Here is a 24,741-nt window from a genome sequence, read left to right as displayed (position 1 = left end):
GGCCTTGCTGCTGCCTGAGGTGCAGCCAAACAAGGGAAGGAGGGGTCCCTGCCTGCTGCTGCCTCCCTTGCTGTCCTTGGGGTGGTGGGGACACTGAGGGCTGCCCAGGCTGGCTGAGCCTGAGAGAGACAAGAGTGATGGCAGGGCCATGGTTCTTCCTGGCTGTTGGCTGCTCGAGGCTCTCTGCCATCTCTCAGGATGGAATGTGGGGGCTTCCTGTGTCCCCCCTGCTCCCACAGCCTCCCCAGCTCCTCTGGGAAAGGGTTAAGGGAGGCTGCAGGTGCCTCTCAGGGGTGTGCCAGTGCCCTTGGGCTGTGCCCAGAGCTGGGATGTGGTGGGATGAGTCCCAGGCCTGCAGGGGTCACACCTCGTGTGAGGAGAGCTTTGAGGACAGTCCCTGCAGTCAGGAGCCTCTGGCTGAGGAGGAGGGTGGAAAACAAAGCAGGTGTGGGTTCTGGTGCCCATCACCCAGCCAGGACCCTGGAACTGAGTTGTTCTACAGGTAGTGAGGAGAATTCTCTGGATCAGGAATTCCTTGTCCTTGTGGCGAATTTCATGCCCCAGACCCCAGCTGGGAATGGCCTCTTGCTGGGGCAAGCAGGTCTGGGAAATTCCTGAGAGAATTGCTTGTCACAAGTGCTCGGGGAGCTACCAGGAAAGATTCCATCCTAAACCTGCTGGTTGGGAATGGAGAGGGACTGGTGGCAACTGGGATGGTCTTGGCCCCAGTGCTCCTGAAATGGTTGAATTTAGTGCTGTCAGTGTGAGGAGAAAGATGGGCACAGGAGCTGCTTCCCAAGACTTGGAGAGAGGAAATGTTCTGCTGCTCAGCAGAGTTCCCAGGGAATCTTCAAGGGGCTTCTTTGTGACCCTCTGGAGCAGGTAATTCCCAGGTCTGGAGGGCAGCCCCAGTGCCCAGCCCCTCTCCCCTTCCTGTGGCAGGACAAAACCACCCCCTCCCTGCTCCCCCCACCACACCACTCCAGATCCTGCTGGTTTTCCATAAAAATATCCTTTTTATTGGCCTCTCTCTCGCTGCTCCCACACCATCCCTCAGCGCCTGCAGCCCGACGGGATCTTCGGGGCCTTGGAGCCCCCACAGATTTCAGGCTTCTCCCCCTGCCAGAGAGCAGCCATGAGAGCCCCAGCAGGGAGGAGGACGTGTCCCCAAGCCCTGCTGTCCCCACAGAGCCTTGTCCCACCTGGTAGAGGTGACAAACCAGCCCCAGCAGCGAGGCCTCTGCCTGTGCCTGCAGCTCGTCCGTGTGCTTCTGCGGGGGGACACGGGGCCGGTCAGGGGGGTCCCCAGGGTGTCCCAGCCCTGCCTGGCACTGGTGCCCCCTGCCATACCCCATTGATGGTGATCCAGGGCACGTACTGGTGCGGGGGGTCCAGAGCCTCGGTCAGCTGGGCGTTGTGGTGCATCAGGGCCACCCCCGTGTCCCCCTGCACGCAGGCGGTGACGCGGCTGCTGTCGACCTCTGGGGCGTAGATCTGCAGGCACTGCCAGCACAGGGGACACCGGGGCGCTCAGGGGGACAGGGACAGCCCCCACGCGGGGCATGAGGGGCGGGGAGGGGGACATACAGCCTCCAGGTTCTTGGTGGCGGAGCTGCCCGACTCCAGGCAGAAGATGACGGGGAAGTAGGTGCTGAAGTTCTTGGCCTCGTGCATCAGACAGGCCTGCGGGGACAGGGCGGGCGGTGAGGGGCTGCTGGAGCCCCCCGTGCCAGCCCCGTGGGAGTGGGGGCAGTCACCTCCATCATGTTGCCCAGGCATTCCTTGGGGCCGTGCTGGCACTGGAAGTGCCACTTGCCGCTGACGTTCCTCTCCTGCGGGACCGACGGGTCTGAGCGGGGCCGGCGGCACCGGGGGGGGCACCGGCGGGGCCGGCTCCTACCTGGGCGTTGCCGTAGGGTACCAGGGTGATGTTCAGCATCTCTTCGGGCAGCAGCAGCCAGGTGGGGAAGAGCTTGAGGGCCAGGAAGGCGCGGCACGCCGGGCACAGGCTCTCGTAGTACAGGCTCAGCTCCACGGGAGCAGCCGCGGGCTGAGGGAGCCTGGGGCAGCGGCTCTCCACCTGCACACGGGAGGGTTTCGGGGTGCACGGGGGGGCACGGCTGCAGCCCCCCTGTTCTGGTAGCTGTAGGGATGGGGCAAAGCTCCGGGATGGGGGAAGAAGGGGTGTGCAGGGCGAGAGGGAAGTGAGAGTGGCCACACGATCCTGTGCGTGGCTGGCAGCCAGCGCTGGGGCTTTCCACCAGAACTTCCCCAAAATATTTCAGGGGAAAACAAATTTAGACCAGGATGTGCCTGGGTGGGGGTATGGCCCAGCACGCAGTGCCAGGGGGAAGCTGCAGTCCCGTGGGGCTCACAGGGCACTGTCACCACCCGGCTCTGTTTGGGGCAGAATCAGCCAAAAAGCGGTTTTACACTTAAAAAGAAGAAGTGCCAGCGGTGGCTGGGGAGGAGCAGGGTCCAGCCGTTCCCCAGGGATGCTGGGCAATGCCGTAGTGCCCGTGTGGCACCGGAGGCCCTGAGCATCCCTGCAGATGCCACCCTGTGCCTCGCAGCTGGCACTCGCTCCAGGCATCGCTGCCAGGCGCTGCCCCAGCCCTGTCCCCGCGTGCCGGGTGACCCTGCCCGTGTCCCCAGCCCCGGCAGCAGCAGCAGCAGCTCTGACCTGGCAGGCGGCGGCGGTGTCCCGGGAGCTGCACCAGCGCTGGGCAGGGTAATCACAGCCGGGGGCCGCGCCGAGCCCCGGGGCCACCAGGGCCAGCAGGGCCAGGACGGCCAGCGGCACCGCGGGGGCCATCAGGACGGCGGGTGACGCGGAAACGAGCCCGTCCCAGCGGGGACTTTTAAGGCGCGGCTGTGCCCGCCTCCCCGCGCCCCCGCTGCCCTTCCTGCGCCCCGGCCGCCGCCTCCCGTGACGCCGCCGGCCCACGTGGGGCTGCCGGGCTCCGGGGCTCCGCGGTTGTCACGGCTCCGGCACGGAAAGCCAGCCCGGAGCACCGGGTGTGGAGCTCCCGAGCGGGGAACGGGGCTGGCTGCCGGCACGGCCCGCGGTGGGTGCGGGAAGGGGGTGCAGCCGACACGTCCCAGCTCAGTGCGGGGGAAGCTCGTCGTTCCCCCGTTTGTTGCCGCTGTTTCTGGCCGTTCCTCAGCCCTCGTCCCCGCGTGCCCCAGCCCTGCTAACCCGCGGAGCGCAATCCTGGCGCGATGGGTCACATCCTGCAGGCAGCCCAGGAACTGGGGCACAGCCCCACCGCTGCTGCCCCCGCACAACCTCCCACAGCAATCCAGGAGCCTGCTTCATTAACTCTGTTTATTTCTTTCCTCTTTTTTTTTGGTTGTTTTTTGTGGGTTTTTTCGAAGTACCGTACAAAAAAAAAATCCTCTTACAGTAACAAATACTGGGTTTACATTAGTAAACATCAACAGAAAGAGCAGAGAGCACTACTGCTGGTAACGGACAGCTCGGGGGGCAGGTTATTCTTTATTGCATATACCTAGAAACTAAAACCTCACGCAGCCACCACGTCCTCTCCGAGCACAAAGCCTCCACTGGCACCTTGGGGGTTACATGGGGGAGCCTGGAGCCCCCCCAGAGCAGGGACACGGAGGGACAAGCCCCAAAGTGTGCCCCGGGGAGCAGGAACAGCCATGTGGCACCCACGGGACGCGGGTGTGCGGCTCGGCTGGGGGACGTGGGCGTCACAAGCAGCAAAGCACAGCCTCAAAACACGGCCGGGTTCAGAACGAGCCAAAGCAGCAAAGGACAAATCACAACGAGCTGATGCTGGGGGAGCTCCGGGGTGGAAGCCCAGCCCGGGGAGAGCAGGGGAAAGCTGCTGTTGAAGGAGCTGAGTGAAGCACCGTCAGGGAAAGGCAGCCCTGGGGAAGGGCATCTTCCTCCTCGTCGTACACAGGACGTGAGCAGTGCCCTGTCAAGGACAGGCTGCCAGCAGACAGGGGAGGCAGTGCTGCAGGAGGGGTGACTGTGACCCCCCCTTGGGCTGTGGCTGGACAGCAGGAAGGGACAGCACGGGGAGAACAACAGAAATTCAGCCAAAAGGAGAAAAACACAGGATAAAGTGGAGCTGGAATTTCCCTGGGCAGCAAAGCCAGGTGAGCACCAAGCGAGTGTTGACAGGTGACAGCTTCAAGCTGAGACTCTTCCAGATGCTCAGCAGGTCCTGGCATGAGCAGGGAGCAATCCCCCTAGGCAGGACTGGCCCCAAGCTCACGTTTAGGGGTGGTGGTGGAGGAACGTGGAGCCCATGGGATGTGGGGCTGAGGATCCCATCTGCCTGCAGCCTGTCCTGTGGTCTGGGGATGTGCTGGAAGAGCAGGGACAAGCACAGGACCAGCAGAGTCCCCAGGCTGAAAAGGTGTGGAACACTATCAAAGCCCTGGAGTGTTGGTGCAGCCCCCTGGTCACTCCACAGGCCCCAGGAGGCCTCTGGATAGAGCTCTGAGGACTGAGCCTCCCTGCCCCAGTCCCACGTGCCCTCTTCTCTCACGTGCCCAAGTCCAAATTATTCCCTTACTCATCCCTGGCAGCTTTTCCCAAGTGATCCCCAAAGCCAACCACAGCCCCTCCTGGGTCGTGCCCCCACAGCTCCCCTGACCCACTGCCTGCACCTGAGCACCAAACACTGACAAACCAGACCCAAAAGCAGGGCCCAGGGCCTGGAGAGAACATGCAGAGCAGGGAATGGGGCTGTACAGTTTGAGCAGAGGAGAGCTGCCACAAGCAACAGGAATGGGGTGTTTGCTCCTGCAGCCCCAGCTCCAGAAGGATCTGGGGACAAGCCCAGAGCAAGGCAAGCAGCAGAGCTGGCCACGGAGGGAGGGACAGTGTGGTCCCCAACACAGGTGGCACATCAAGGACAGGATGCAGGCACAGCATGAGCACAGAGCACCCCATGGATCCAGCAGAACCCAAGCTGCAACGGGAAACAGAAGTGCCAAAGTCCACGGCATCCACTCGCCTGTCCCAAGGAGGAGCCTCCGAGAGGGAACGAGCCACTCTGGCAAATCAAGAGGAGCCAGGCAGCTGAGATAACCCAGGAAAGCAAATGCCACCATGGCTTCAACTCTCAGCTCAGCTTTTAAAGCTCTTCCAGGCCCACCTGGGCTGCCCGGGGGCTCTGTGAGCTCAGACACAGCGCCCTGCCTGCAGCAGCCAGCTGTGGTGGGCAGCCCTGCCCCAGCCCCATACAGTACCCACGATTTAAGTGCTTTGCATACGTAGTTCACCATCATGCAGATACATTTCAGCATGCCCTGGGCCCCACAGATGTGTCCTCCTGCAGCAGAGAGGTCCTTCATTCCAGGTAGGGCTTGTAGTGTGCGTTGGACTCCAGCCCTCTCCTGCTTCAGCTGCAGGGCCCAGGGCTGTGGCAGCCTGGCAGCTGCTGCCCACACTGGGGTGGCACTGGGGGCTCAGCAAACACCAGCACCAGGGGAGCAGCTGGTCACAAAAAGAACCATATTTACAGAGCTACAGTCAGCTTCAATGGGTTACGTGTGCAGAGTCACCGAAACCGGCCAGAAACAACGAGCTGTGCATCCCACAGATCCTGCCAGGACAACACGGGTACCAACACAGATTTCACAGCTTCGCTGGCACAGCTAAGGCAGGAGATTCACGGCTAAGCAGATCCTCCCTGCCCAGGCAGCAACACTCCAGAGGTGGTTATGACAAGAGGGAATGGTGGCCAGGTGGGGCACAGCACAGAGCGAAGATCTCAGCCAGGGAGCCTCACTGAGGATGAGGTTTCTCCTTCCTAAATGTGTCTCTGCATGCAAGAGCAGCACCCCTCGTACCAGACACCATCACAGCCTGCGAGGCCACCGAGGGAAGCCAGAGTGAAGGATTCACACACTCCTCCTCCTCTGCCTCCTCCGGTGTCCAGGCAGGGAACCCCTCGGTCACAGCACCGAGGAATCAAGAACCAAAGCTCTACAGTGATGCGTAGTGGGGCGACCTGCCAGCAAGAAGGGGATCTGACCTGCTTATCAGGGAAGGGGAGGGGGCTGTGCTCACCCCCAGCAATTCAATCACAACTGGATCCCACCTCCTAGAGGCTGGAGCCCACTGCAAATCTACAGCCCAGCCTTTCTGTCCCATCAGCCAACACGGGTTTCAGCTACTGACCAAGAGGGACATCAGAAACGGTCACAGACATCTCAGAGGCTCTGAAGGAGCAGGAGCACAGAGACTCAACTATACAGGGTGCAAGAGTCCAGAGCCAGAAAGCAGCGCCCTGGGGAGAAGCTGAAGGCAGCTGTTGTGTTGTGCATGGGCTGCTCATCTGGCTGGTGGCTGGGAAAGGACCGGGTGAGCCAGAGTGACATTCAGGGAGTCATTGTGCTGCACCAGGGACGTGTGCTTGTAGTGCAAGACCAGGTCCTTGAGGGAGGCGTAGAGGTTGTAGGGTTCAGCAAACCCATAGCCCGTCGCCGTCTTGTAGATCACGCAGTGCTTGGTGTCACCATCCACCCTGCCAGGGAGACACAGGAGCCTGGGTCAGCAGTGGGACAGGGGAGCACAAGCAGGGCCACCAAAGCACTGTTAACACCTGGCCCTGGCAGGAGAAGCCAAGGCAGATGGGAGCTGTCACCTCCAGCATCTGGCAAGGAGAGGGTGGAGGAATGCGGGAACACAACCCGGGCCAGCCCCATCCCATCCCATCCCACCCCACCCCACCCCAGCAGCACAGGGGTACTCACACCACGGAGCAGGCGTAGCAGCCCTTCTGGCTGCTCTCACGGATCAGGAAGGTGCCGTCCCGTTTCCCACACAGCATCTCCTCTGCCTGCACACGGTTGATCTTGCCCACGTACCACGTCCGCTCCTCGTGGTGGGGCAGCTCCTCCTCGTCATCCATCATGGAGTACTGGCTGCAATCCAGCACAGGCAGGGTCAGATTCCCTACATTTGGGTGTGTGGCCCCCACATCCCCCCACACCGCTAGCTGCCATTGCCCATCTGGCAGGGAAGACACCCTCAGGCTCCAGGCAGGGAGCTGGGATTTGCCCACAGCACGGCAGAACCAGCTGCACAGCCTGTGCTCCCACATCCCCCAAATCCTACAGCACACAAGCAGGACACTCACTCCTCTGTCTCGTTCTTGATGCCCAGCCACTCGTTGATCTTCTTCTGCCGGGCACCCTTCTGCGTCAGCCACCTGGGGGAGGAGGGCAGAGCTGAGCGCGGCTGCAGCGAGCCCCGGGCGTGCCCATCACCAGAGGGCAGCAGCCGCCGCTGCCGGGGCCCGCCGAGCCCCGAGGCCGCGCTGCGGGAGCGGCTCCTGCCCACAGCGGGCTGCGAGCCGGTCCAACGAGCCCCGGAGCCCCGGGGGAGGCAGGCGGCTGGCTCCCGGGCCGCGCTGCAGGGGCACTACGTACACCAAGTACTGGTCCCGCAGCTTGCGCAGCTGCATCAGGTCTGGCTTGAGGCTGTTCATGCGCTTGTCGATCTCCCGGTTCTCCGAGGCTTGTTTCTTCAGGTCCTGCTCCAGCTTCATCTTGCTGTCGTGGATCTCTGTGATGCGGGACTTGAGCTTCTCCGAGTTCATGAGGATCCTGGGAGAGAGAGGGGGGTTTAGGCTGTGAGCCAGAGTGGGGGAGGCGGAGGAGGCAGCCTGCCAGCTCCAGCCCACAGCATGCTGCTGGAGAGACAAGGAGTCCACGTGCCTCAGCTCTGTGCTGAGCCAGGAGGATCCTTGCAGCCCCTGGGGCCCTTCTCCAGGCAGGCCAGGCCACCACCACCCCCATCCTCACCGTTGCACCTCCTTCTCATTGCCCTCCCTCCGGAAGCGCTCGATGTACTCCTTGCTGCACTTCTCCTGTGTCTGACACTGCTCCTCAAAGATCTTGATCGTCTCATTGAAGGCCTCGATTGCTGTCCTCTTCATCTGCAGCTCCTGGGGACAAGGGAGGGAAAAGCTGAGGAACATTTCCTCATATTTGCAACTCCTCTTTCAACTTCCCCAAAGCAGTTCTCTCCTTGCTGCAGGCAAAATATCCCCCTCTTCAAAACCCGTCCTCTGGGGAGTCCCTGTCCATGAGCTGACAAATGAGGCAACAGGTGCCCCATCTCTGGCCTCCCCTGTGCACAGCAGGGTGGCTGCCAGCACTCAGGGGGTGACAGAGCAGCCCGTGGGGGTCTCAGGCAGCCCGTGGGGAAGGCAGTGCCCACATACCTGGGACGTACGTGTGTACTCCTCATACAGCAGGTCGTACTCCCAGCTCTTGTCCTGGTACTGCTGGTGATAAACCTTCAGCTGCTCCCCCACAGCTTCCACGCTGTCCTCCTTCACCACCTGGTCCTGCCATAGGCACAGCCTCAGTCAGGACCTGCTCCAGCTGGTCCCACAAAACCCCACAACAAAACATTCCAGCACACAGGGAGAGGGACGGGAGGGACACTGTCATCTACAAAGGGGCAGGGATGGATGAACAAATGCCCCTGGCTGAGGCTGTGCTTGCCAGCCATGTCCCTGCAGCACAGGCCTCACCTGCTGGTACTTGGAGATGGGGTAGAGCAGCCTGGTGTCCAGCTTGGCGTTGTACTGGGCGAGTGACTCGTGCCGGTAGTGGGTGATGAGCTCCACCACCGAGCCAAAAGTCAGGGGCTCCGAGAAGCCGTACTTGCCTTCCCGATGGAAGATCTTGATCAGCTTGTTATTGCCTCCCTTCCTGCAGAGGAGGGGAGAGGAGAGGGCACTTAGCACCAGCCCAGCACCCTACACCAGCCAGAGACCTTGGCATTCCTGGAAGCACAGGGACATGTCCCAGGAGCTGCAGCCCTGAGGCTCCCAGGGGATCCCAAAGCCCTACCTGAGCGTGAGCGTGTATTCCCCCTGGATCTTGCTGGAGGCATCACGCACCAAGAAGGTCCCATCTGGTGTGTCCCGCAGCTTCTCATTCACCTCCTCCCTGCGAGGAACAGGATTGTCACGGCCTGGGAGGTGGCCCCAAGGCTCACCTGATGGACAGGGCACCCCGGTGTGAGCTGCCAGTCACCCCCTTACCGAGAGATGTCCCCCCAGTACCACTCGGCGTCCTGCAAGGGCGCGTTGTTCCCGTTGGCCAGGCTGGCTGCGCTGGGCTTCGGCTTCGGCGGTTTGGGAGGCAGGGCTGTGAGAGGAGGAGGGATGAAACAGGGTGAGCCCAAATCCCAGCTCCCTACTAGCAATCCCTGGGAGTGCTGAGTCCCCCTCCCTGCAGTGAGTGGCCCAGGAAGGCCCCTTGGCTACCACGTTTCCTGGAGCTGCTCCAGGCACATCTCCAGCAGCTGAACACCTTGAGACAGCCTGCAGGCTGCCAAAACACCCTCGGCAACCCAGGCACGGGGGCAGAGAGTCCACACCCAAAATGCCAGTGCCTCAGGCCCCAAAGAAGGGGTATCTCAGTACCTGGGGGCAATTGTTCTGGCTCCAGCTCCTTCGTCTGCAGAAGTGTCTCCAGAAACAGCACAGAGAAGTCAGGGCTCAGCTCTGGACTGCAGGGAGAAAAGAGACAAGTTAAGAACAGCAGTTGTGGGGTACAGCATGGGGGTACAACGTGGGGCACTGCTCCCACGTCCCCTGGAATCAGCTGGCTCACCCCAGCTGCCAGACCCCAGGCTGACAGGGCAGCAAGGGCTCTGTCCCGGCTCTGCGTCCCACCTCTGTGTGCTGCCAGCAGTTTAATCCCACGTGCAGCCCAGCAGGGGCTGGACTCCTTGTCCTGGCAGGCTCAGTGGCCGGAGCTGGGAACGCTGCTGGGACCAAAAGCCTGACGTACCTGGCGCCAGGCAGCCGGAGGAGAAGGGGACCAAAGATCTCTCCCAGGGCCCGAGGGTGGAGGCTGTTGCTCTCGGCCTGCTGCGATACCTTCCCCAGATGCCGGAGCAGGAACTGCAGGGTGAGCGTGTTCTGGAGCGGCACCGCAGGCGACTCCAGGGCCAGCAGCAGCTGCTTCCGGCAATTCTCTGGCTGGGGGATCTCTGGGGAGAGAACAAGACACGAGGGAAGAGCTGGGACAGCCGGCACCACTCTCCACGCTCCGGCTGCGTCACAGCGCAGGAGTGCTGTCAGCAGTGGGGGCTATGTGCCAGGCCCCACAGGGACAGGGCTTATTTTAATATCCCAGACGTGTCCACCCCACCCAACCACCCATCCCCAAGGCAGCCAGGGAGGCCCTTACCCTGCAGGATGCGAAGGATATCTCCGTGCACTGACACTGGCACCACGGGGGAGGGCAGGTCCTGCAGGTAACCTCGCAGTGCCTCGCCCAGGGAGTGCACGTCCAGGGGCTCCAGGTCACCCAGGGTCCAATCTGTCAGGGCACAGATTTCCCATGGGAGGGTGAACACAGCACTAGGCACCCAGCTGGCAGCTCTGGTGCTGCCAACACCCATCCCATAAACCATCACACAGCAGCCAGCTGTCATGATAGCTCATCAGCACCACGAGGGAGCTCAGGCAGCCTTCAGGCAACTCCTGTGACAGAGGATGTGCACCCCAGAAATAAGCTGGCTCTGGGAACCCCAGCAGTTCCCCCTGGGAGAGGGCAGAGGTCATTCTGGGTACCCACAACCTTTGCCCTGAGCCCCAGCACAAGAATTCTGGGCAGGCATAGCTCGGGTGAGAGTTTTGCTTTCTGCTGCCAGCAAGAGTCAAGCACAGACTGAACAGCCACACACTGAACCCAAGAGAGCAAACACCTCCCTCGAACACAGGATTTTGGGAAGCACATAAAGCCTGTCCCAGGAGCACAGCCTGACAGCACTGTGTGGTTGGGAGGGGAACCCTGAAGCACAGCCTGACAGCACTGTGTGGTTGGGGTTTGCAGGAACGCCTGCGGGAGGGGACTCGCCAGCGTGGTGCCGGATGTGGCCCCAGCCCAGCCAAGGCAGACAGCTCCCAGGGCTCCCCGGCAGAGACATCGGCTCCAGCCACCAAGCCGAGCTCAAAGATCCTCCCCTGCTTATTAGTGGCATGACAGAGCCAGAGAAGCCTCCACCAGCCCATCAGCAGAGCACCCCAAAGACAGCAGGGCACAAGCACAGGGGTTCAGCTGTCTGCCTGCGAGTCTCTGAGCCAGCACCACATCCCTTTGCTGCCCCCCACAGACGGTGCCAGGGATCCCCCCTGTCCCATCCCTTCCACGCAGGACAAGGACGTGTTGGGATGGGGACAGCCCAGCCCCAGAGGCAGCGTGCTGGGAGTCAGGAACTGCCGGGGACAGGCGAGCCTGGCCTGGATTGCATTACTGCTGGCGCTGTCACATCCACTAATCTCCTCCATCTGAGCCGATTCGCCTCCACCGCGCCGAGCTGGTTCTTACCGGTTCTCAGCGCCTGCCTCAGTTCGGAGCCAGATGTCCTGTACAACATCTCGCTGTCCAACCCTGCGGAAGGGGGGACACTGCTGTCAGCTCCAGCACAGGCACTGTTTCGGTGCCAGCTGGGCGATGGTTGTGGCACGGGCAGGCGTGGATGGTGTCCAAGCCAACCCCCTGCTGCAGCCCCCCTTGGCCCTGGCAATGTGATCCCATTTCTCCATCCACCATGGCACAGATCCAGGCTGGAAGCACTTCCCAAATCCCAGCACCCACCCAGTGTGTGTAGGTGCTCAACCCGAACACCCTCACAGGGCCCAGCAGCTCAACCCAGGGGGGAACATAAAAGCAGCTGTGTCCTGTGTGTCCCACAGAGCTCAGGGCTCATTGCAGGGTTTTGGGGTGTATCAGCGCCCCCAGTGCTCAGCATTGCCCCCCTTACCTTTCTTCTCAATAGCTTCCACCAGCTTCACCAGGAGCGGCGGAGCAATCTCGGGAGGGCTGAACTGCTCCTGCAAGTCCGGGAGAGGAGACCCTGGGGGGGAGGGAGGGAGAGAAGGGCTCAGCACCAGCTCAGCCCTCGGCAGCAGAGCTGGGCCAGGGCACAACCTAGGAAATTCCCAACAGGAGCAAGGAAAGCTGTGGCCCCCGCTGTGAGGCTGTGGCCCAGGCAAACACAGCCTGCAGTCTGCAAGGAACCTGCCAAGGAGCCAGCCCAGCACTTGTTGAGCTCCAGCCCTGACTGCGTGTGCACAGAGAGATATCTACTGCTCTGTGCAGAGGCCTGGAGACAGAGCCCACCCCGCTGGGGACCCATACCCCCGGGGCAGGCAGCACAGGGGTTACCAGGGCTCCTGGAGCTCAGGGCTGGGTCCCTGCCCAGCACAGGGGCTGCGTAGGGCTGGCAGCGGAGCGGGGCCAGGGAGCTCGCTCTGCTCCTCGTGGTGAGCTGTGATTAATCCAGCGATTCAGACAGAATGCCATGTCAGCAAATTCCTGCCCTTGATTGCTCGTTTAACATGGAAACCAGCCCTGTGCCTCCCCCTGCCCGTGAGCCCACAGCCTCTGTGCAAGCTGCTACAGGGCACAGACAGCCCGTGGCACGGGACCAGGGTCTCCCCATTCCTGGGGGATCTGCAGCCCCATGTCCCGTGGTATTTTACTGCCACTTCCAGAAAATCTCGAGGTTCTGGCTGCAGGCACCCCCTCCCCTGTGCATGCCGGGGCAGGAGCACGCAGGCCTGGCTGAGGAGCTGCCAGCAGGAGCTTTGCCGAAGGACGAGCGGTGCCAGGCTCCATCCCGCTTCCAAAGGAGCGCCAGCCGGAGCAGAAGGCTCCTCCAGGCTGGTCCACAGCACCTGGCAGACCCTGGGGAGCCTGCAGTGGGTGAGGACACCCAGCACACTCCACTCTGCAGAGGCAGAGCCAAGAGGCTGCTCCCCGTTGCGAAACAGCTCCGTTGTCATGGATCTGACCCGAACTCGCCTGGTGTGGTCTCACCACAAGGCGCAGCAAGCTGGAACTGCGCACCCAGCTCAGCCTCCTGCACCCACGGCCTCGAGGGGAGACAGAGCAGCCATGGGAAGGGAAGCACAAGGGTCAGGCACCCAGCAGCTCTGCAAAGGGCTCTGCTGCTGGGAGGGGGGACAATCCCCCACTGGAGCGAGCTGTTGGGCACGGGAAGGGGCCCAGCGCGGTGCGGGTCGGTGTGGGGAAGCTGCAGGCAAGCTTCCAGGCTGGCAGCTCCCTGCCTGACCCTTGGGAAGGACTGAAGGGAGAGTAAATACTGGCGCTGCCCACGTGGCCCGGCCGGGAATGTGCTGCTTCAGCAGGCAGCAGCTTGTCTTTTTTTGTCAGGCACAGAGCGGGAGCCAGCAGCAACTCCTGAGCCTGCCGGGCCTCCGGGCTGGGCTGCCGCGAACAAGGCTGCTCACAGCACGGCCCGGGCAGCTGCGGAAATATTCCCGAGCCGCATTTTCCGCTCGTGTTCTCTGCGGAAGGCAAACACCAGCAGCTCGTAAATCCACTGGCAGAACGCGCCGGGTCTCGCTGCTCCGCGGGGCCGGCCCCGCTGCCGGGACAGCTGTGGCGCTGGCCCTGCTCCACCAGGGACACTGAGGGGCTAAGGGGTCCCTGCCAGCCAGGGCAGGACCTGGGAAGCAGGCAAGGAGCTCCGTGGGGCTGCCAGGAGACGGTTCTGCACCTCCTAAAGTGCACACCATGAAGAAATAAGACAGGCTTGGCTCAAATACGGTTTTTCCATTGCAAAAATGTGTCTTCCCAGCAGAATACAGAAATAAAGAATCACAGAATATCCTGAGCTGGAAGGGAACCACAAGGATCTTCAAGTCCAGCTCTTAAGTGAATGGCCCATACAGGATCAAACCTGCAGGCTGAGTGTAAAATGGCTCTGGGTGTTTGAACTGCCTCTCTGCAGGACCCACCTATGCCCAGAGTGGGGGTTGGTTCTGGGGATGCCCCCACAGGGGACAGGGCTAGCACTGGTCTCACATGCCCTGGTACCCCCACCCTCCATCCCTGGGCAGGATGCAGAGAGGCTGGCTTTTGGTTTCCTTCCCAAATTTGTATTTGCTGTGTTTCAGGAGCTTTGGCATGTGTCTTGTTCCACCTCCCAGAGACCCCACCAGAGCCTTTGACCACCCAGACACACCTCCCCAAGCCCCCCTGAGAAGAGGGGAAAGCAGAAATCCAGCCCCCGAGGGAGCAGGCAAGGCCAGCACATCCAGCACAGAGCACATCCCAGGCTCCTGAGAGGAGCAGCTTTCTTGGAAAGGCAGGTTGCAAGCGGGATGACTCAGGTCAGGCTCTGCTGCCAACCCAAACGCGGGGCCCGGCTGCATTCCCACCCTGCGGAGATGTTTCCTGGGGCCGCCCCTCGGGCTCCTGCGAGGGAGGCAGCTGCAGGGAGCTGCACCAGCCCCACAACCCGAGTTTCGTAAGACCCCAGAGGTGTTTTCACACAGCCAGAAGCATCTGCTGGGGTAGCCGTGGCTCCCAGGCACAGAGGGATGGGGAGGACGCAGCACGGCCAGCTGGGAGCGTTCCCTGGCACTCCCCAGCCCCTGCTGCTGACCCCACTCCTCCCATGTACAGCAGCACGAGATCTTCTGTAAGGCATGGGAAGGCCAAGTATGGCTGTCACCCCCCCAGAGGATCACAGAATGGTTTGGATTGGAAGGGACCTTAAAAGATCATCCAGTTAAAACCCCCCTGCCTTGTGCAGGGACACCCTCCATTAGATCAGGTTGCTCCAAGCCCCATCCAGCTTGACCTGGAACACTTCCAGGGATGGGGCAGCCACAGCTGCTCTGGGAAACCTGTGCCAGGGCCTCACCACCCTCACAGTCAGGAATTTCTTCATAACATCTAATCTAAATCTCTCCCTCTTTTAATTTAAAACTTCCCCCTTGTGCTATCACTATCTGTCTGTGTAAGAAGCCTCTCTCCCTCTTTTATATAAGCTTCCTTTAAATACTGGAAGGCCACAATAAGGTCTCCCAGAGCCTTCTCTTCTCCAGGTGAACATTCCCAGCTCTTTCAGCCTGGCTCCAGAGCAGAGGGGCTCCAGCCCTAGGAGCATTTCTGTGGCCTCCCCTGGACTCCCTCCAACAGACCCACATCTTTCTTGCCTTGTCCAAACTCAGCACTGCAGGTGGGGGTCTCACAAAAGAGTAGAAGGGGGAAACCTGGGGGCTGCTGAGCCCTGGCTACAGGGTTCATGTGCCTGGGAGCCAAATAAACAGGCTAAGAGCAGGCAGCTGCCACAGCTCCACAGGCAGGGCTGAGGCACGTTGGCTCTCCCACACCGGGTCCGTGCCAAGGCCAGGGGCTGGGAGGCAGCTGCAGGTGCAGGACAGCCCATGCCCAGCCCCAGGGTGGCTGCCTGGCCCCAGCGAGGGCTCTGCGACCCGCGGGGTGGGCTGGCTGCCAGGCAGACAAGCAATTAGCTCCAGTTCTCAGAAGCACTCTTTTAGACCCTGACTTTTCTCCTCTTGCCCAGAGACAAGCAATTGTGTCTCTCAGCAGGGCTGAGCAGCTCTTGGCAGGGAGCACTGCCCCAGGCGCTGCAGGGGCAGGGAGGTGGTGGTTGGGAGAGGTCAGGACTTATCCTGAAGGGAGGGAGCCTGGCAAAACTCAGTGGAGCAAGGAGAGGGACCATGGGGATCCTGGCTGGTTGCAGAACAGAGGGGGAGAAGATCTTGGAGATGTAAGAGTGGGACAAAGCTTGCCCCAGGAAGCTCTCCTGAGCAGATTGACAAGCTGGAGGAAAAAAGTGCTTTCCTCTGGGCCAGGACTGAGAGAGGCCAGCTTTTGGTTGCGACTCAACTGTACTGCTGCTGGTGGGACAACCCAGTGCTGCCAAGCTGAGGGTTTCACCACTGTCTTGTGATGCCAGTCACACTCTCTCATCTATCACACATGAGACTGGAGGTGTACCAGAGCAACAGAGCACACAGCAGGGCTTACCTTGCTCCAGAGCCTCGGGCAGCCGGCAGCCGCTGGCGCCCGGTGTGGCAGGCAGGGGTCTCTGCACCCGGGGCCGGTGTGAGGGGACAGCGATTTTCACCGGCCCCACGTACTCCACGTAGGTGCCAGGAAAGTCCCCCTTCTGCTTGGTGCGCTCGTTGACGCCCAGGATCCACCCGATCTGATTGGGGGTCTGCTCATCTCCATCTTTGAAGCCCAAGGCTTGCAGGGCCCCCTTGCTCACGACCAGGATGTCCCCGGGCAGCAGGTCAATGTCCTCCTCGCGCTCCTTGCGGTAGGGGTAGAGCGCGCGGTACTGGAAGCCGTCGGTGCTGCCCATCCTCTCTGCCGGGGGAGAAGGGCTCTGAAGGGTGAGGCAGCACGTTCCGGGTGGGAGAGGAGGGCCCTCAGAGGCAGCTCTCCCCCATCAGCACTCTGAACTGTCTCTGTGTGAACCGGCACCCCAGGAGCCTGGTCTAGGTGCCCAGGAGCGCTTAGGTGCAGCCCCTTTTCCTCAGCTTGAAACCACGATTCAACCAAATTATGGAGCAAAGGGAGAAAGAGACAAACATAATCCAGCACTGGTGAGAGGGCATGCAGCAAAGAAACCCGAGATCAGGGTCTGTTTCACCAAAAAAGCCAGTCTCTTGGAGTCTGGGGAGGAAAAGCACAATAGGCTTCCAGCCTGGAACAGCGTGGCACGCTATGTTCCCCTTTCCAGTGCCTGCAAAGAGAAGAAGAATTGTCACTGCACAGCCAGGCACCCCACACCCTCCTGACACGCCAACATTCAAACCAGGGGTTCACCTGAGAGAGGCAGGACTCGTTTCTCTCCTACCTAGCAGCTGATGCTGAGCCCTGGATCCACGCAGGGCATGCTAATCCCGATTTACACTCCCAAAAGCAAGTGAGGAGCCAGTGGCTGCAGGCAGGAACGCTACCTCCTCTCTGCTACAGCCAAGCACCAGCTCTGCATCTTAAAGAGGTTCACCCCTGTTTCTTCAGCTTACCCTCCTCACAGCACTTATGCAAACAAGGAGACAACAAGTGGGACAAAACAGCCTTTATGCAGGATAACTTTTGCATACGGAAAAGGGTGACCCTGCACCCACCAGCTGCAGGCCCTGAATAGGAGCAGAACAAACAGATTTAACCTTCCCTTGTTAAATCGATTAAATTTCACAGTTCACCTTTACATCTTGCCATGCAATCCCCCACAAAGGCATCTTCTGAAGGGAGCTGCCCACAAATGTAGGTTAACCACGCGTTCAGCAAAAGGCTTTCGAGATGTGCTGCCATTCCCACAGACCAGCACTTCAAAGCTTTGCTCTGAGCAAAAAGTCAATTTTTGAACTTTTCAAAAGCAGCAGCAGCATCAAGTGCAGGCACAGGTTCTTTTCGCAGAGATGGAGGCAAAAGGAGTTAAAATAATCTTTAGAAGCCTTCAAGTCTACTTAGAGCTCCTAACTGCCTTTCAGCTATTCAGAGAGAAATTGAATATGCTGCCTGCCCTGCCCAGAAATCCACCAAAAAGAATAAACCTGGGTTATAACATGTTGTTGAAGAGATGTACGAGCCGGGACATTCCCACCAGCCAGGCACGTCCTCTTTTCCCATCCCCTCCTGGCTGCACAGGCCAGTTTTCCACTTCCCTCAGGCAAATCCCAGAGTTCTGGTTCCCGCAGAAATGGCGTGCGGCCGAGGACCGGACCTACAAGGCACCGGGGCAGGCAGAACCCAGCCTTCCCAGGGACACCCTGGGCCTGCTCGAATGCTGCAGGTCCTGTTAAAGGCTTGAGCTGCTTTGGCCCAGAAACCACCAAACCCAGCTCAAACTCTTGAGTCTCATCTGAAAACTATTAACCAGCAGGAAGGTGCTTCTCAGGGCTGTGGGAGCCTGGGCAGAGGGAGGCGAGGAGGCAAAGGGAGCCAGGACAACCTTCCCAGAGGGGTCAGTGAACAACCAAGCATGGCACGAAGCCAGGGCTGCTCTGACTGCTGGTTGGACTCTGTGACAGGCACCAACGGTGGTGATCTGCAGATTTCAAAATAACCCTTCCGGGCCAGCAACCCTTTACAGTTCCTATCAGCTACAAATCCCTCTTTCCTCCTGCACGTGGTATATCAGCCCTGCACGTGTCACCGCATCTGCACGTGCTGCCACAAAGTCTGCGATCAGGGTGAGTCCCCCCAGAGGAGCCAGCCCCACCTCTCAGCCCGGCACCAGGGCTCCTTCCCTTGACAAGGACAAAAGGCACAAAGAGGCCATGGCACAGGAAACCTGTGCAGCAGCCAGAGCCCGCACCGCCTGCCTGAGCTCGGGCAGGCGTCCCAGCCGGGCTGTCTTTGCCATGAATGAACAGGCACTGCCCGCGGGGAGGTGAGGCACTTGCGGCCAGAGGCGGGTGGGGAACAGGATTGAGCCTGATCCAACTTGCTGGAGAGCTTCTCCAGAGCTCCAGGAGCAACACCAGACTGCAGAATTCATGGAGAGACCCTGCAGAGGTTTCTGATGTTCACAGGGGAAGCAGCACAGCCCAGCATGGCCGCTGTGAAAGCTCCCACCATGCTGGGATAGTGGCTGCAAGGAACTTGCAGCAGAGCCCGCATTTCCCCAATCCAACCAGCGCTAGCCAGGAAAATATTACTTCATAATCCAGAGCATAAAGAGAGATTTATGACCAGGCTCACTGGCTGTCCCTCTGAGTGCTGCCTGTCAGGGTCCCCCAGAGCGGAGTCGCCGTGCCGGGGGCACTGTCTGAATGCCAAGGGCCTGAGTGGCCGCTGCCCGCTGGGCACGGCGCTGGCAGCTCCCCCTCCTCCCGGGGAGGACAGACCCCAGAGTGGCTCCTCCCGGGGAGGACAGACTCCAGAGTGCACCCAGAGGCAGCAGAGCCCAACCCCAGCAGGGTCGATGCTCCCCCACAGGCACCCCCAGCTTCCACCCGCGGATCCCAGCCCCGACTCCAGGCGTCTCCAACAAGCCGGTGCAGCTGAAGAGGCTGGAAGGACAAAACGCTCAGGCCTGGCAAACTTGTTCAGTAGCTTTTAAAAGCAGATCTGCGTAGAGGGGTGGGAAGAGGAGAGTGACTCTGGAGCACCAAGTGTCTCCAAAGAGCAGGTCCCACAGCTTCTTCCAACTGACTCCTTCCACAGCCTTCTTCCCTGGGGTGGGAGTGCAGGCACAGCTCTGTGCCACCGTGCTCCCCACGTCCCAGTGGGTCACTGGGCACACAAAAAATCCAGAGAACTCAGAGCCAGGCAATTCCTGGAGAAGCCTCGCCTGCTTTCCCCACACTCAGCCCAGGTGGGCACTGAGTGCTCATGAACATGAGTGAGGAGCCCCCCAGGAGACCCAAATCCCCATGGCTAATGCCAGCACCGTCCTCTCCAGGGGCAACAGCTGTCCTCTGTCCTGCCACAGACCCAGCCAGAGGCTTCTGTGGCTGAGCTGCAGGAAGGCTCTGCACCCTCGGAGAGCAGCTGGCAGAGTCTCTGGGGACTGGGAACACACACTTCCCAAAGCCCTGGAACAGCTCTTTGGAGAAGGCAGCGCCGAGAGGCCGGGACACGCACGAGCCTGTCGGCTGGAAGCACACCTCCGAGCAGGAGAGAGGCAGCACCTTGCCAAAAGATTTCTGCTGGGCCCAGCTCCAGCTTTGCTCAGCTCTCAGAGAGGAACCTCGTGTGTCTGTGCTGGCGAGCACTTGCTTAGGCTGCTCTGAAAATCCCATGCATCAGACAGCTAAATACCTTTGGTAAATCTATCTCAGTGCCCAGAAACAATCCCTCGATTCATTAACTGCTGTCAATACTTTCTTTGTTTAATACATGGGTTTGAAACAAAAAACACATTACAAGTCTTTTTGTCTGTGCCCAGCACATAAATAAAAGCATCTTAACATTTTAAATGTGGTTCCTGTGCTTTTTAACCCAGTTCCAAATACAGTTCAAAGTGCAGCTTAACTTGAAGCAAGACTGAGTTATTTTCCTTCCAGAGAAAGGAAAGAATGCATAAAAATATTTAAAAGAAGAATATGCTCACAACAGTATACGCAGCTCCAACCTCTCCAAGTTACATCAGATCCTCAGGAGCAAAACAAACACCATATCGAGTTTGAACTGCAAGTTACAGGCAAAAAGAACAAACTTTTCCTTTAATAAAAAGAGAAAATAGAGCAATGCAATGATGGATGGGAATAAAAATGGACAGGGAGTTGCCTGCCATGGTGACATCTGCTGCTGCATCACGTCCTTCTGACCCATGCAGCCAGGGCAGCTCTGATGGCCTCAACTCCTGAAGCTGGCAATGGCAAGCACATCACGGGTCATCCTGTGCCCACCAGCACCCACAACACCGAGTGGCAGAGAGGGCAAGAGCTCAGCAACCCCTGATTTACAGTCAGGACAAACAGCACAGCAAATCCCTGCGCTGCCAGGCAGCTTCCTGGGCCCGCTGCCTCCCCAGCAGGAACAATGACTGGAGAAACGTCTCGCGAGGCTGGAGCCATGAGCCAGGCTGTGCAAGAGGCAGCAGTGCCACGAGGAGCTGTGGGGGAAGGAGCTGGGAGAGCCTGCAGGGAGCTGGGGCGGGCGGGAAGCGGAGCTGGACACGCTCCAGCAGCTGCCCCTGGGGAAGCGCCAGCGGAGCAGGGAGAGCTGCAGCCCGGGCTGGCCCCGGCGCTGCCAAGCCAGCTGGTATTTCCTTCCAAACAGGGAAAAGCTGCAGGGGAGGAGGGGAGTTATGCCTGAGCCGTGCCCCAGCCAGCCATGGGACAGCCAAGGCCGTTTTCACCTCTTCTTTTCCCCAGAAATGCTTCCCAGCCAGCCAGCAGCAGCTCCCCAGGAGCAGCAGCTCCTGCCCAGAGCCACAAGCCACCCTCTGCCAGGGACACAGAGCATCTCCTGCTCACGCCTGAGTTTCATTAAATATTTTGCTTTATTCACCAAAGCCCGAGGAAGTGAAGGAATATCTAAAATATTTCACTGAAAAGGTCAGTGTCATGATTAGCAGGGACACGAGGAGCTGAATAAAACAGCATGACCAACACCTTCCTCACTTTTGGGAGACCTCTGGAGGTCCCAGAGACCTCCTGCTCAAAGGCTGGACGGCGTGAGAGCACCTCAGACAGTCTGCACACCTACTCCAAGACTTCTCACACTGTCCAGAGGCTTCTTCCTTGCTCCAGCTGAAGCTTGTTCTTTCTTAACCACCTGCAAGCTTTCTCCTCCTGCTTACAAGACATTTTTACGTGGCCAGAGACTTTTATTTGCTGGCAGTGGGCAGAGAAGGACCCAGCACCCAACACCAACCCCATCATCTCACTCCAGGCTGCTCTCACACCATCCCCCACGCAGCAAGAACACTAATTCCATTTTAGGAGCATTCATGGAGCTGGCTTTAGGGATATAGAAACCCAGGAGCTGTATTTTGGCAAAAAAATTACAGTTCTAAAAAAAACCTGAGTACATGAAAAAAAAAATCCAACTGCTCTTGCTAACTTATCTGCTTAAAATCACATTCCCCAGGGTATTTGGAATTTATATGATTTATTAGCAGCTCTGCACAGCTCAGCAATCACATGAAGTAACCGACGAGGTAAGAAGCACCCAAGTTAATAGACCAGCATGATTTGGATATTGGTGAGAGAGCCAAGACCTTCCAACTTGAGAAATCCACCATCCCTTCCTCTGTCTGCTTTTCATCTTCCATTACCCAGCTACTTTAGCTCCAAGCTGCGGCTCCAGAGATTCCCAGAGGAATTAAAAGAGCCCTCGATATTATAAATACTCTTTTTCATTGTAAACACACCCCGGCACTCAGAGCTCTGACACGGCTCCAAACTGGCTCCGCAAACCACTCTGCTCCTCGCCACATTCCAGCTCCTCTCCCTTCCAACCCAGCGCTTTTGTCCAAGCGAGACCCAACTGCAGGCACAGAGGATTTTCCTGTGTGCCTAAACCCTTGCTCCAGCGAGTTGGGAACGCGGGGTTTTGGGGCAGAGATCAGCTTTAGGAGGAACAAGGCCGTGCCACGAACAGATGGAAGCACGAGCTGCCCACGTCAAAGAGAGTCACCAAAGAAACCAAACCATGCCTTGGACTTTCCCACATGGTGGAAGGCTAGAGCAGAGCCCAGTCCAGCCTCGGGGACACACCAGCCCTTGGCATGTCAGGGAAGGGTGGGGGAATGGCCAGGAAAGCAGTGATTTAGGCTATATTTACTCAGCTGTCTCCATTCTCTGCTCTCACAGAGAAAGTCACAGGGCCAGTTCCCCAGCGGCCGCAAGAGCTGCTTGGGAAATCAAAGCCGCGCATTAATGGGAGGAGAGGCGGCCTCGGCTCCATTGAGAGCAGCGCTGGGGCCGCCCCAGCTCTTCACAGCTCGCATTTCTCCACAGTTCTGCCCCCTGGTTTTACCTCCCATCGATCACAGACCCCCAGTTTAGGAGGTACATGACCATGGGAAGCTTCCTCCTCAAGGGGCTGAGAAACATCCCCAGGAAGAGAAGAAATGCAATGGCCAACCTCCCTGGGGAGGAGTGGGGGGCTCACGCCAGAGCCAGGGCTTGGGGGATGTCGTGCAAAGCCACCCTAGGGCTGAACCTGGCTCATCCCTGGGGCACCAGGGGACAGGGCTCCAGCCTGGGAACTGCCGGGTCCGAACTGCCCCGGGCAGGGGGAGCAGAGCTGGGACCCCGAGAGGCCCACGGGACCCCCAGGACTCTCGGTGATGGGGATGTACCGTGCTGGGGGGTCCCTGCACTGTCACCACCGTGGGGACAGTGGCACAGGGGGGATCTGTGATGGCACTGCTGGGCTGCCGGCAGGCCGGAGGGATCGGGGGGGGACAGCCCTGGCACCGAGGGGACAGGGACAGATTGGGGGGAGATGGGGGGGACAGCCCCGGCAATGGGGGAGACAGGGACAGCTCGGGGGGAATTGGGGGGCACAGCCCCGGCGATGGGGGAGACAGGGACAGCTCGGGGGGAATTGGGGGGCACAGCCCCTGCAATGGAGGGGACAGGGACAGATTGGGGGGGGATCGGGGGGTACAGCCCCTGCCCCTGCAATGGGGGGGACAGAGTCAGCTAGAAGGGGGAATCGGGGGACACAGCCCCGGTAATGGTGGGGGACAGGGTCAGATCGGGGGGGGATCGGGAGGCACAGCCCCTGCAATGGGGGGAACAGGAACAGATCGGGGGGGATGGTGGGTACAGGGACAGATTGGGGGGGGATCGGGAGGCACAGCCCCTGCAATGGAGGGGGACAGGGACAGCGCGGGGAGGGATGGGGGGGACAGTCCCGGCAATAGGAGGGACAAGGGAGAGCCTTGGAGGGGATGGGGGGACATAGCCCTGGCAATGGTGGGGACAGGGACAGATCGGGGGGGAATTGGGGGATACAGCCCTGGCAATGAGGGGGACAGGGACAGCGCGGGGAGGGATGGGGGGGACAGTCCCGGCAATAGGAGGGACAAGGGAGAGCCTTGGAGGGGATGGGGGGACATAGCCCTGGCAATGGTGGGGACAGGGACAGATCGGGAGCGATGGGGGGCGGGGGACAGCCCGCGAGGAATCGGGGACCACAGCCCCGGCAATGGGAGGACACAGAGACAGCCCTGGGGGGGACCGGGGGGCATAGCCCCGGCACCACGGCGAAGCCACACGGCGGTGGCACTGTCCTGGCAGCGGGACACGCTGCGCCGGCAGCTCCCGAAGGCTCCGGGGACATCATCGAGGCTGCCCCGTGAGGGACAGCGCCAAGCCCCGCGGCGCCTCACGCTGAGGGGGTCCCGACGCCCACCCTGGGCCCGGTCCCGATCCGGGCTCGCTGTCCCCGGTCCCGATGCCCCCGATCCCGGCCCCGCCGCTCCCGGCCCCGCCGCACCTCTCCGCCGGCCCCATCCGCCGCCGCTCGCCGCCAGCCCGCTGCTGCCTCCGGCCCGGCGGAGCCTTGGACAGGCCCGAGCGCCGCCGGAACGGCCCGAACCCGCCCCGGAAACAGCCGACAGCAGACGAGAGAGAACGGAACTGCCCGAATCTATCCCGGAAATAACCGAAAACAGGCGACAGAGGACGGAGCTGCCCGAAGACTCCGGCCCCGCCCCTCCCTTGGCCCGAGCGCTATCGGGACCCCGCCCCTCCCGCGAGACTCTCCGGAAAGAGCCGAGGGGGCTCGGAGGGAGAGCGCGGCGGCGCCCCCTGGTGGCGAATGGAGAAGGCACCGCGTCGGGCACCGGGATTGAACCGGGATAGAGCCGGGACTGAACCGGGATAGAGCCGGGACTGAACGGGGATTGAGCCGGGATTGAACCGGGATAGAGCCGGGACTGAGCCGGGACTGAACCGGGATAGAGCCGGGACTGAACCGGGATAGAGCCGGGATTGAACCGGGATAGAGCCGGGACTGAACCGGGATAGAGCCAGGACTGAACCGGGATAGAGCCGGGACTGAGCCGGGATAGAGCCGGGACTGAGCCGGGACTGAACCGGGATAGAGCTGGGACTGAACCGGGATAGAGCCGGGATTGAACCGGGATTGAGTCGGGATTGAGCCCGGATTGAGCCGGGATAGAGCCGGGACTGAACCGGGAACGGGGCACAGCACCAGGATTGAAGGGGGATTGAAGCGGGATTGAACCGGGATTGAGCCGGGATAGAGGCAGTATTGAACCGGGACTGAACCGGGAACGGGGCACAGCACCGGGATTGAACCGGGATTGAGCCGGGATAGAGCCGGGATAGAGCAGGGATTGAACCGGGACTGAACCGGGACTGAACTGGGAACGGGGCACAGCACTGGGATTGAACCGGGATTGAGCCGGGATAGAGCCAGGATTGAACCGGGACTGAACCGGGAATGGGGCACATCACCGGCCACGGGGCACTGCACCAGGACTGTGCTGGGCAT

General features: G+C 60.3%; 2 protein-coding genes across 2 annotated transcripts; both read right to left on the bottom strand.

Moving 5' to 3' along the window:
- Positions 1–993: 993 nt before the first annotated feature.
- IFI30 (IFI30 lysosomal thiol reductase) lies at positions 994–2,917 on the bottom strand. The gene is made up of 7 exons (XM_039700418.1): positions 2,684–2,917; positions 1,901–2,080; positions 1,758–1,832; positions 1,588–1,683; positions 1,351–1,503; positions 1,203–1,271; positions 994–1,119 (listed from the first exon to the last, which is right to left on the bottom strand). Exons 1-7 carry the CDS (start codon positions 2,813–2,815, stop codon positions 1,054–1,056), a joined length of 771 nt encoding a protein of 256 aa, XP_039556352.1. The 5' UTR covers positions 2,816–2,917; the 3' UTR covers positions 994–1,053.
- Positions 2,918–3,310: 393 nt separating this feature from the next.
- PIK3R2 (phosphoinositide-3-kinase regulatory subunit 2) lies at positions 3,311–23,871 on the bottom strand. Its single transcript, XM_039700395.1, has 16 exons — positions 23,719–23,871; positions 15,829–16,552; positions 11,783–11,875; positions 11,347–11,409; positions 10,204–10,335; positions 9,802–10,003; positions 9,432–9,517; positions 9,048–9,153; positions 8,854–8,952; positions 8,532–8,712; positions 8,217–8,342; positions 7,795–7,937; positions 7,420–7,596; positions 7,128–7,199; positions 6,742–6,912; positions 3,311–6,512 (listed from the first exon to the last, which is right to left on the bottom strand). The coding sequence occupies exons 2-16, from the start codon at positions 16,166–16,168 to the stop codon at positions 6,320–6,322; spliced, it is 2,184 nt and encodes a 727-aa protein (XP_039556329.1). The 5' UTR covers positions 16,169–16,552; positions 23,719–23,871; the 3' UTR covers positions 3,311–6,319.
- Between the last annotated feature and the right edge of the window lie 870 nt (positions 23,872–24,741).

This window comes from Passer montanus, unplaced genomic scaffold (assembly GCF_014805655.1).
Source record: "Passer montanus isolate IOZ18808 unplaced genomic scaffold, ASM1480565v1 scaffold140, whole genome shotgun sequence".
Lineage (NCBI taxonomy): Eukaryota > Metazoa > Chordata > Aves > Passeriformes > Passeridae > Passer > Passer montanus.
The sequence above is the reverse complement of the archived record's forward strand: the minus strand, read 5'-3'. Positions and strand labels throughout refer to the sequence as shown.